Here is a 12,166-nt window from a genome sequence, read left to right as displayed (position 1 = left end):
AGAATTTTTCTTTAAAAGGTGGTGTACCCAGAGGGGAGATTAATGAAAACTGTTACTTGTCCAAATGCCAACGGCTCGTTGGCTTTATTCATACATCCCAACGATCACCGTTAACATTCAAACACAGTTTCACGTTTTGAATAATTACTATCTGTAATATTCGTTATGATTGCACGTTACAAATTTCTAGACTTTTTCATCAATGCACATTATCTTACAAAATTTAGCAAGGCAGAATCTAACTCATAAAAATGTTTCTTAAATGATATGTGGACCTACTGATTTTCATTTTTCACTGCACGAATTGGTTATCATTGCATCACACTAAAATCAGATGTGGTATAGCAGCAAAAATGAAAAGATCACACGACATCCAGAATCTACATTGTGTTGGAAGGTCTTCGGTTATGTGATCATTTCAATATGGACATTACAGTTACTTTTGGGCTGTCCTGTTAACGCACCGAGTACAATGCATGACCCACGAAAAACAATCTCCTTTGAAAACAAGACTTAACTCAAACTATAAACAATTCATTATATTTCATATTTGTCAGAAAAAACGAACTTTTTCCTGTTCCAAGTTGCATGTGTGCATTGCGTGAAATACAAACTGGCGGCAAGTTAGCTCCAACTCAGTTGACAACAGGTGCGACCCGTTGGTCTTGATTCAAATATGCGTCACCTGTAGTCACAGTATATTGCTCTCAATCGTAATTACATGTTAGGCAATTATGAAGATCTTTCCAGTCTGTCTGTGTTTACTGCATGTTTATATGAAGAGACAAATGTCGGTTTCATTGTGGATAGATACAAGTTTGAACGTGCGAAAGTCTGTTTTCGCATCAATGTTGGCTCACAATTTTTTTCAGTTCAACTTTCCTACGAGCATGGATGATCAGGTGTAAGGCAAAACCTTATTTAGTCGTGTGACTGTTTTGTGCATGATTAGTTTGATTTCATCTTGTTTACGAAATTTTTTCAAGACAATTAGGACCACCATGTTATTTTTGGATTGAATCCTATTTTTATCACACTACTCTGTCAATGTTTGGTGCATTAACATGTAAAGCTTGGTGTATCGATTGTGTAACATGTAAAGATTATGAAAAGAAACGATTCTTCGGCGAGCGTAAATATGAAAATTTTCTACAACAATTTCGTCCATCATGTATTTTTTTGGACACGTCGTGCAAAACGTGCTTCAAATTAGTCAATTTGAGCCATTTTTGTGACGCATGCAGGAATTAGTTCACCAAAATGTATGAATTCTATACGCACGATAATAAGAACGAAAAGTTTTTCTTATAAGAATAGATAGATTTATATTTAATTATACAACTATTATGTCATCAAGTTTTACGTAAGCTCCTAGTGCCAATATGTTATGCATTGTGGTAATTAAAAAGAATTCAGCATTCACAAAATGGATTGGTCGGTGTTCGTGTTCTTAGCAACTGATGAGGTTATCGTGTTTCCTTCACAACTGTCGTCCATTGTTCATGGTACGTTTCCCATAATACAATGCGGCTACTCCGCCTATAAACAAGGTGAGAATGGCAGTTGTTACTCCACTTGCCCTATAAAAGAGAATAAAAAGTCAGTTCATTTGACGAAGGAGGAAACATCTATGACGAAAACGGCGTAAACCATGAGGATTTTTTTGTTATAAAAACACGACAAAAATTCTTAATATAAATATTAAAGCCCAGCAAAGTGCTTTTAAAAGAGCCATTCAATACAAAATAACGTATAAAAAGAAATATTTAGAAGCGTACCGTTTCGTCTTGACTCTCAAGACATCATCAGACAGTATTAAATTACAAGTATAGAGGGATATATATATATAATAGCTATTTAGATAATATATCAAATTTAATTTTAGGCAATTTCATTCACAATTCCGAAGAAACGACAAAGATTGTTGGATTTACTATTTCCTCATCGTTATAAGCGGGGGAAATTTTCAATAAAACACTTCAAGTATTGTACTAGAGTGTTTAAAGACCATACAATGATGAGAATCAACAGCGGGTTACTATATCTCAACGAAGATTAAGGGTTAACAGATTAAAGCTTTAAAAACAGATAAAACACTAAAATATTAAATACTTATTATCTCAACTTCTCGAAGCACTTTGTGCCCGTCACTTGAACTAAAATGCAACCCACACTCCATGCAAAAGTATGATATAATTAAATGATTTTTCTTGAAATGTTGGCACAAAATTCTGTTGCTTCCATATAGCATGATAAAATATAGAGTAACCTCAACGAGCACGGTTTTTATGTTTAGGTATATCAGAGAATAATGAGCTTAAAAAAACCCCCATTATCAAGTGCTTCTCATAGCTAAATGTCACGCAACAAGGTGAAACTTTCGTTATTACAGCAATATCAAACTTTACCATAAAAATGCTCGAAATCTTGGGTTATCAAAAAGTGGATAGTATTTTCTAACTTTCAGTTTCTTGTGCCGTCGAAAAGCAGTAAAAACTCTCCTGGAACTAAAAAATGACACAAGAACAGATGAGAGATTAAAACTTGTTAATTTTGAAAATAGCAAAGACGGATTTCCTGAATGAGAAAAGTCTAAGAGGAACAAAATACAACGGCATGTTGAACAAATGAGAGATTATGATCTATTAATACTGGAAATAGTAACGACGGAATTCCTAATTCAGTAAAGTTAAAGAGCTACAAGTTGCAATGACATGTTAAACAAATGAAAAGTTATAATTTAATAATATTGTATGAGAATGGTAATTTCTCTTCAGGAAATTAAAGAGCTACCAGATAGATTGGCATATTGAACAAATGAGATGTCAATTTGTTAATTTTGCCAGAAGAGTAAAGACGGAATTCCTCTTCTGGAAATTAAATGGCTACAAGGTACATTGGCTATATTGAACAAATGAGAGAGATTTTAAAAGAAGACATCATCTTCACAACATATGCGGTAAAGGACTAACAAATAGCAAACTGAGCATGCGCTTATCGTATTTGTAACTTTCCGATTGTAGATTTGTCAAACCGCTGTCCACTTTAACAAAGTCGGATTTTAATCATCTTTTGTCGCCGGTATGTGCACTTTTTCTTCATTTGTGCTTGAAATTACAAGATAGAATTGTGAACGTAACTTTTCGCAATCCATTAGTGCCTATTATAACCGTTTTCGTCCATACCGAGAGTAGAAAGTCCCCTTTCGTACTTACACTTGAAAATGACTTGTAGCTACCAGGGCCCTTCTATTATCCAGTACTTTCACATCTAAAGAACCAAATCTTTCTAATTCTTTCATTATCTATAAATAAAAAAATCTGTATGTTAGTCAATAAGCTACCTTGAAATGCATGACATGAAATGCATCAAAACACCGACAGAGGTCATAAGCTCTCTTTGGTGCTTATGTAAAACCCATCTTCCTCTCAATTCATCAAAATAACACCCATCATCAAAAGCGTTAATTCAATTGGCGATATTTCGACTCCATTATACATTTATTGACATTGATTCTGAAATAGAAATATCACCAATGGAACAATTACGTCATTACCCAAAAATTGTCAAATTACGTCATAACCCAGCAATTGTCAGTCAGTTTTCAAAATGATTTAAAAAGCCTTTTCCTCGTAAAACCCAGTGTTTACGACTGCATGCTGGACATACCTGAGCGGCAGTTATCTTTTTAAAGCGGCCACGCTGTGAAATATGAATCCAGTGTGGTCTCGTAATTTCAGGATCATCACCAACCAAATTCTAGGATTGTAAAAATCAACAACTGTCTTCCATAACGCCATGTCACACATAGAATTTTTACCGCAACCTGTAATGCACATCGAAACGATAACCTACCACCACCCCTCCCCCTCTTAGTTGGCAACTTGTAAAAGAAGATTTTGAATGGAAAGTTGAACCTGCTTCCATTATTTACAATGCCGTTAGAGACATGTTGCAGTGTCTGGCATCCTTATCTCCAACGGTACCGTTGTATTGGTTATTCAAAGTTCCTCGTTTGTTTTTTCCTTTACTTTTCACAGTTAAACTAATCGTCAAAACTTGGACGCATGCGTATTGTCAGTTTTATTGTCCATGTAAATCATAAAAGAACTGCCAGCTGTTGTTGGTGAACGAACACGATTAGGTTGGTCTCCGCTCATAATTTTTTGGATCATGAACTAAGTAGTTTTTGGGAAAACGTGCGTTAAATACGCTAAATCTGCCTATGTAAATGTATAGATTCTTAAATCTGTGACATATCCTCTTCGACTAAATGAACTCTCTGTTATTTGATCAATGAATCAAAGGTTATGGTTCTCCAGCACTTACCAAATAAAGAGTTCTTGCACGAGGTAAGTTTATCTTGTTGCACCAATTTTCAACACTGTCAAAGTATTGATGAAACTCCAAAGGACCATCCATATTTGCCCTTAATTTTACAATATAGATACGTATAATATTACTGTAAAAAAAACTCGAAGTTCATCTAAAATAAATTCCCATCTTATTTTTCAAAATGCGTTCAGTGTACTGTGTACAACTGTTTAAAGGAACCTATCAATTGTAAAATGTATAAATTAACGGTTTTTTACCCTAACAATTTCGCCGTCAGGATGTGAGCCATTCTTATGAAGACTATAACGTAAATGAAAATAAATATAAGATTGCTTAAGTATCGACTTTTCGCGCAGACAAAATCAAATGAATTGCTGTCAACATTGACCTACTATAGCCACAAATATAGGCATCATAGCCGGCCTCATGAGCGTTACAAGTGTTAGCTGAAAAAACAATGAGTTTTACATTGTGAACAACTGGTACAGATTTCATTTAAGTGAATTGTTTGAATCCAGGAGCATCGTTACCATTGAGTTCTATAATAACTGGAGCGGCTATCTCAAGCGCGGCCTTAGATATCTGGTGACGCCAAAAAAATGGCGGATTTCGTCCGTTGCCGCTGAGATTTACCGAAATTGACCGCTTTTCCGAAAATTTCACAATTTCCCACCTCCTGAGGAAAGAGAAGAAAATGTGTGTATTTGGGATTCGGCAAGCAATTTTTGATGAAAATCACGATAAAACCTACAATTCGTAACAGCGAGTCAACATAGCTTTCAGTTATCGGCTCCTACGAGGATGTATTTATAACTATCGATGAAAGAGCTATATGTCGGCTACACATCTATGAATGCAGATATGCGTCGTTTTCTTACCAGCGTCAAACTTGTTTGATCGATTAAACTCTTTAGTCTATACAAAAAGTATATCATAGTTCATCTCCACAGTGGTTCACGAGAGAGAAGTTAGCTTATTTTATCATTGCTATTTTGTTTCTTTTACTTGTTTCTTTAAAAAGTAAATATTAAATCTCTGGATATTTACGTATTTTCTGTAATTGAGTTTCATATTAAATTTCAAAAGACTCAAGTCTGCATAGGTTTGGTAAATGAAAACAAACAATATTGTATAGAAATTACTTTAAGTAACCTTTTGTGATGTTCTGAAGTGCAACTGCATCAAATACTTGTAAAGTTGTAGCACATTTGATTTTGTTGTATTGATATATAAATTGGGCAAAATGCAAATAATCATCAAAACACTTATGCTTCCAATGGTGTTTATAATTCATTTTAGTTTTAATACTTCTACCCTTATTTTTCACTTTGTTTTGTTTTTCCTATATTTTCAATATAAGTGCACAATTTGAATGATTAAACAGTTTTCACTTCAATAATAAATTTCATAAGCAGTTGGTAGTGCATTTTGTTCTCTGAGTATCCACATTTGGTGTTTTCTTCATACATGAATGATGAAATGCATATGGATATGTCATAACAAGGCAATAAAACCAAATGAATTAAATACCTATAGTGTACTTTTATGCTAGAAGCTTAAAAGCTTTCTAGAAATTATAAAGTTATTGGATTATATTACCTCTATATCATCAATCTCATGAAAAGAAATAAGAAGCAAAATATTTGTAGAAAAGCTTTGAAAAGTGAAAACATTTATTTAAAAAGCAGCAATGATGCATATGATAAATCCCCATTCTGTACTCTAATAGGTAAATAAGCTCAAACTGTTTCTTAAAGAAATATAAGAAATATATAAGAAATATACAGTACAGTAAATTTAAAGGTTTCATCACTGAATCTTTAATGCTTCAGTATAGTGCATTAGATATTAGTAACATTTAAACAACACTCAACTAAAATATTTTGATAAAGATATGACATGATTTAAACATTATGTTATATAAAACCCAATGGCTTATTCAGTTTAATGCTTCACATCTGCATCAAGTCATCATCAATCTCAGTACAAATGTTTACATAGACACAAACTTTATGGCCTTTCCATTTTATATGTTGTGAATTGACATTTAATTAAGCATCAAAAACACACAACCTTCTTGCCATCTTTTTTTGGTTCATGAACTTCAACTTCAAAGCATTCAAGGCATCATTAGTGAATCCATTGTCTCCATCCATAGAATTTGACCATGATCAAATTAAATAACTCTGGATAAGGCAGACAATAAATCAATTATCTTTACAGCATTATCATTTTTTTAAGACTCTGCCTGATCAATAACATCTTCCAGTCATCTTTACTTCTTGGTCTTCCCTGCATGTTGTCAGCAAATACAACATAACAAGCTCTGCTCCAAATCATGGGTACTGTTGGCTGATCATTTCTTCTTGATACTTTTCACAGAGCAAAATGTGTGCAGGGTCTTTTTGCTTTAGGGAAACTATTTTGCAAATAGATAGGTAAATTTACGATTTCATGCATTAACAAATGACAGAAAAGTATGCAGAATTTTATAGACAAAAACAGGAAAACATCAGTATATTTGGCGTTCAAGTCAGTCTTAAAAAATACGATCTTTAATATGTATTTTATGGCTTTTCAAGTGCATGTATAATTGCTTTTCAATCGTTGACGGACTAACAAAACAAACAACTACCTCACCTGTGGAAGCGATATGTACCTTTTGTGGAAACTACGACATCCAACAATTGAACGATTGAAGTGTTGGCATTATAAAGAAATGCCAAAAAGAATCGTCACAGAATATGGAACTAACGATATCCATATTCTGTGATATCGTGTTTGTTTTGAAAAATTCTTTATAATTTACTATAGACACCAGGGGAGGTCGAGAATATTATTTTCTGCAAAGCGATCATTTCAGCGGAAATACGTCCGTTGGCCGCCATTTTTTTGGCGACCTCGCCCCAGTAAAGATAGCCGCTCCAGTTATTATAGAACTCAATGATCGTTACATGTTTTCATGCACGTGTTTGTGTACGCATGCGCTCCTTAAAACTGTTGGTGTCTATTAGAATGTTTTGAATCGGGGGGGGAGGGAGGGGTACAAATTCATACATATGCATGTCTTAATCTGTGGAAAACAATTGAAGTTATTTGATTTCAAAGGAACTTTACCAACACTAACCTGGATAGTCAACTTATATAAACAAAGCACATGTAAATTTTGTTCGCAAACTTAGATGCATCATGTGTACAGGTAATCCTAAAATGCCTTTATCGTATCTTTCACATAACGCGTCTGTGCATGAATACGTTTGTATTGCTCCTTTGCTGACTTTGAAAATTGTTGTAGTTTTTTTAAAATATCATGTTAAAATATATCAGAAACGCACCGTATTTTTGACAGTTCTTCGAATGGATTATTGTCGGAGTGTATAATACGTAATACAGGCCTTTATGACTACAGAAATGACAAAACAAAGAGAAAAAATAAAGTAAAGTGCAATTAGCTGCGTTGCTATTTATCCATGCAAACTAGTAGCTATGTCAGTAAAAATTGTGAACAAAGATGTTACCATCCGATTTTACCTGCTCAATTCAGTATACAGTTCTTCCAGACTTGTTTTTTTAAACAACCCCGACTCTCGCAAGATCTAATAGATTGTCAAACTTAAGCTATTAAAATAAACAAAATACTATACAATTTACAATATGTTTTTGGTTTTAATACAGGGATGAGTCGATAAGAAAAATTGCCGATTACTGAGACAGATGGTTTGTAAGCCGATTGTCGTAACTAGTCATCCGATTATTCTGTATAGCTGCCGATTATTTTGAGAGAAAAAAGAGAAAAATCAGAAAATGACAGACAAACAAGTGATATAAATGGGGTTTCATTGTTTATAATACAAATGCTCATAAGTTCTATCTCAAATAACTTATAATCAAAGTTCAATGTTGGGAAATTTAATGTAAAAACTTTGGCTATTTTAATTGAGAGATGTGTTTTTCAATTGAAAAATTTTCACTATCACGAAACACGCGTTTCAAGTATTCACGTAAACTTTATACACTTAATCATCTAGTTCCAGGCATGTAGTACGTTTTTTCTAGTAATTTCTTAAACAATACGAGGATTTGTTTTATAAATAATTACATAATACAGCTACAACATCAGATGCTATAAGATTATGTTAGAATATAAAAGGTTTGCCAATTCCTGCCTTACGTCCTGTCTGCCAAGTGAATAAGCCAAGTGTTTGGTGTCGATGATGCAGGGGAAAAGTTCATGAATATCTCTTTTGAATTGATGGTATTCATCTGTATAAGAGAAGAAAAGGGAGTTTCGTTGAAAAATAGTCGCTTTCCCTGAAAATGTCGAAACAAGAAAATCTTTACAACAAAAAAACCATCCTTGTATAGATGAATATATCGTGAACCTGGAAGGGCCTTGTGAAATTTTTCATACATAAACAAAACATCGGTGAAGATGTTGTGTCCAAGGAGAGGCTAAAAATAAAATTACGACAAACCAACTGTGTCATATATCAACATTGACAACCAAACATCTTTCACTTGTGCAAATATACCTTCTTGAATTTTACCAGTAAATCGAAAACTCTCGAAAAGCCACAACAATGCTCGACAATTCTACAGGAAAAGTGCAGAAAACTCTTGCAAATTAATTGTTATAGTTTTAGCAATCTCTCGCAACACAAACTAACCGATTTATTTGTTCCTTGTAGTTCTCGACATCAACTTTTTCTGAGTTCTTCTTCACCTGCAACTGCAAATATATTAAAGATAAAGATCATACGTGAAAATATTTTATCAAGGATTCATCCAAACTGAATGACTGTAGAACCTTTCCCTGAGTTCCGATGTCACACGTCAGATTTGGGAACTTTTTCCTCACTTCTTGGTACAACAAGAATTGTAAGAATGCTAAACAAAACATGAGGATAGTCGTCATGCATTCCGTATGTTTAAGTAACACAGAGAAAAATCGAAATATCGGCGGTTTTTAGACCATCTTTTCAATCAGTTCCCGAGGCGGCACAACTTTTCAATAATTGAAGTTCGACAACACTAAATATACGTCACCTTCTTTGCATTCCAAAACTAAAATATTCTCCTTGTTTTCCTTCAACCATTTCTCAATTTCTTCACATTGGGGAGTGATGAAATCTCTTTCTAAAATTCTTATAAAATAATAAAAAAAAGTGCACAGCTACTTATTTGCTAGATCCTCATTGCAAAGCTCGGCAAATTAAAGTATTTACCCGCGACACCAACCTGTTCAAAGTACCAGCAATTTTAAGGTGATTATTCACGCACAATTCTCTAAGTTCCTCCTTCTGAAAAGAGAATTGCCGATCAAAGCCGAAAGGAAACAGTACAACACTTATGTCAGAAATGTCCATTCATTCTACCTGCGTTTTATTCAGAAATGAAACGCCTTCTTTTATAAACTATAATGAAAATGTGAAATTTTTAAATGGTGATGCATTAGAATTTAGTTTGGTGCAATAAAACAACGTTTGCAATCCATCAACGTACATGCTATACTAATTAGTTGGGTTAGAACGTCGCTTACCAATCAATCATAGCACATGCTATACTAATTAGTTGGGTTAGAACGTCCCTTACCAATCAATCATAGCACATGCTATACTAATTAGTTGGGTTAGAACGTCGCTTACCAATCAATCATAGCACATGCTATACTAATTAGTTGGGTTAGAATACCTCACAATTCATCCTTGTATATGCTATACTATGATTAAGTACATTAGAAAATCGTTCTGCAATCCATCATTGTACATCCTATTCTAAGTAGATGCATTAGAACATCGTTTTGCAATCCATATTTGTACATAAGGGCGTTAGGTGCATAGGTAATTATTAGGTGCGTTAAAACTTTGCAATCAATAATTGCCATGCTATGCCTACCTTATTGAAATCAAACTTGTGGTTACATAGAAACTCTAAACTTGAGGCCTACATATAAGAAATGTTAATGCAAGATAGCTCTAGCTTTGAAAATTGAAACATCTCATAGACAAATTAAATTCTAAAGCATGTGGTGTAGAATGTATACTTGCCTGGCATGTGAATCTAGCATCAATTTGGCCAAAAGACGTTGGAAAAAGATAAATATTATAACTGTGAACTTCATACCTGTTGAATGAATGAAATGTTAAAAAAAAGTTTTGCTCAATAAGTTCATTTTCTTTTAGCAGGTTATTTGAATTGATACCCACACACCACAAACAACAATGAACATACGTGTTTGGAAAATCTTTACTTTGAACAAAAGCACTGATGCCTGTCATGAAATAAGTAAGAACTACTTCAAACAGTAGTTGGAAACAATAGTTAAGATGGTTAAGAAATGGAATGAGATGCCTTGAACATGTGCTTAGGGGGTGACAATGGGGATCTTCAATGGAATGTATGGGAGTTAAAGATGAAGGGCAGGAAAAAGCACAGATTACTGAAGAAAATATGGAAAATCTAGTGGAGAAGAAAAGCAAGGGAGTTAGTGTAGAGAAAGAGGATGCCATAGATCAAGCAAGATAGAGAGTTGGAGAGAGTGCCACCTAGGTGTGGTAAATCTGGCCACACCCACTTATTGGGATACAACAGGATCAAAAATTGCATTGATTGTTTGGATCAAACATCAATAATAGAAGAGAAATCAATTGTGACATGATATTAATGTCCATAACAACTGCATGAATGACACAAAATTTGATAAAGTATGTAAACTACATGATATTATGTAACTACAATCACACCAACCAAACTGAGAGACAAGAAAATGGCCAACAACTTGTTTTAGTTTCCGGTATCTGTCACAAGGGGCATCAAACAGACTTGGCCGTTGGCTTTCATTTAGTGTTAGACCGGTAAATTCCGCATCTATTGCTGAAAATACAAAAGTACATAAATCAGTGTGCTTGCAGACTTCTAATGTAGCACATGCACATGCTTGTTACACATATGACCATCATCAGTGGTGCCAGAAAGAGGGGAATCACCCTTCTCCAATAATATTTTTAGGATTGTTGTTTTCGATTGTTTCGATCATTTTAGAGTTGTTGCATGGTATATGATGGCTCAATTCATTCATTTATTTGTTCAAGTCCAGGTGCTGTCAGGGAATGTAAGTACTGTGCTTCTATATGTGAAGCTATAGCGCAAACATTTGTACTAATTATTATTCGAGAGAATTTATAGGGCAAAGTTTCCTTTTTCCTACAAACTTATCCTTTTTCATTGATATAACATGAAGTTAACATAGCCAGAAGCAAACATGGGACTGTCTAAACTTTGAAAGGTGAAGGCCACGAAAACGTTTTAGTTAATGGAATCGTATAAACGTACCTGCATATCAAGTACCACTACGTTTAATTTTGAACATTATTATTATATCGTTTTATTCGGAATCAAACAATCAGTGGACGCGAAACATTTGCATATCAAAAGCTGTAGAGCTCGGGCTGGCTTCGCTACCACCCACAATGATAAATCTCTGGGAGACTCGGTATGCAAATGATTTTTCGGGGGTAGATGATGATAGCACATTTTGGGTCAAGGGTGTGGTTTATTTTTATTCACAAAATTGAAAATACTGACACTAACCCACAAATTCACATTTGAGCAAAGCTTCTTCTATTTGCGGTAAAATTTCTTCAAAATTTGTTCGAACAACATCCATTACGGTTCGAAGTATAATTATAATGTAAAAACGGAAGGAAAGATAAACTGATGAAAGTAACGAAAAAAGCAAGTGTCCCCCTAAAAATGACAGGCAAAATGTGTGCAGGCAACGTCAGGCTACTTTCAGCGGGAAAATTTGCGCGTTACAAATAAATAAGCTAGC

At 34.2% G+C, this 12,166-nt stretch overlaps 1 protein-coding gene across 4 annotated transcripts; it reads right to left on the bottom strand.

The window, feature by feature from the left end:
- Positions 1-1,299: 1,299 nt before the first annotated feature.
- On the bottom strand, positions 1,300-12,060 carry LOC124434696 (poly(A)-specific ribonuclease PNLDC1-like). Of its 4 annotated transcripts, XM_046984591.1 has the most exons (22): positions 11,926-12,060; positions 11,083-11,208; positions 10,567-10,606; positions 10,383-10,458; positions 10,231-10,278; positions 9,711-9,749; positions 9,574-9,635; positions 9,382-9,479; positions 9,143-9,222; positions 9,003-9,064; positions 8,868-8,928; positions 8,718-8,787; positions 8,507-8,598; positions 7,867-7,931; positions 7,671-7,738; positions 4,728-4,781; positions 4,593-4,635; positions 4,330-4,429; positions 3,670-3,759; positions 3,216-3,304; positions 2,409-2,507; positions 1,300-1,580 (listed from the first exon to the last, which is right to left on the bottom strand). In XM_046984591.1, the coding sequence occupies exons 1-22, from the start codon at positions 11,999-12,001 to the stop codon at positions 1,481-1,483; spliced, it is 1,638 nt and encodes a 545-aa protein (XP_046840547.1). In that variant the 5' UTR covers positions 12,002-12,060; the 3' UTR covers positions 1,300-1,480. The 4 variants fall into 4 exon arrangements, with proteins under 4 accessions (XP_046840547.1, XP_046840546.1, XP_046840545.1 ...); XM_046984590.1 differs by lacking the exons at positions 11,083-11,208; positions 11,926-12,060 and having other exon boundaries at positions 1,300-1,427; positions 1,469-1,580; positions 10,567-11,043; XM_046984589.1 differs by lacking the exons at positions 11,083-11,208; positions 11,926-12,060 and having other exon boundaries at positions 10,567-11,041.
- Between the last annotated feature and the right edge of the window lie 106 nt (positions 12,061-12,166).

Source organism: Xenia sp. Carnegie-2017, unplaced genomic scaffold, assembly GCF_021976095.1.
Source record: "Xenia sp. Carnegie-2017 unplaced genomic scaffold, XeniaSp_v1 HiC_scaffold_14, whole genome shotgun sequence".
In the NCBI taxonomy this organism is placed as follows: domain Eukaryota; kingdom Metazoa; phylum Cnidaria; class Anthozoa; order Malacalcyonacea; family Xeniidae; genus Xenia; species Xenia sp. Carnegie-2017.
The sequence above is the reverse complement of the archived record's forward strand: the minus strand, read 5'-3'. Positions and strand labels throughout refer to the sequence as shown.

Bases quoted from the DNA above. Each gene is read 5' to 3' on its own strand.
- LOC124434696 (XM_046984590.1), bottom strand. From the start codon at position 10,844: ATGGCATCCTCTTTCTCTACACTAACTCCCTTGCTTTTCTTCTCCACT. The intron at 8,929-9,002 runs GTTAGTTTGTGT...CTTTTCCTGTAG, and splicing joins TACAAGGAACAAATAAATCG to AATTGTCGAGCATTGTTGTG. The intron at 3,305-3,669 runs GTATGTCCAGCA...TTTTATTTATAG, and splicing joins AAAAGATAACTGCCGCTCAG to ATAATGAAAGAATTAGAAAG.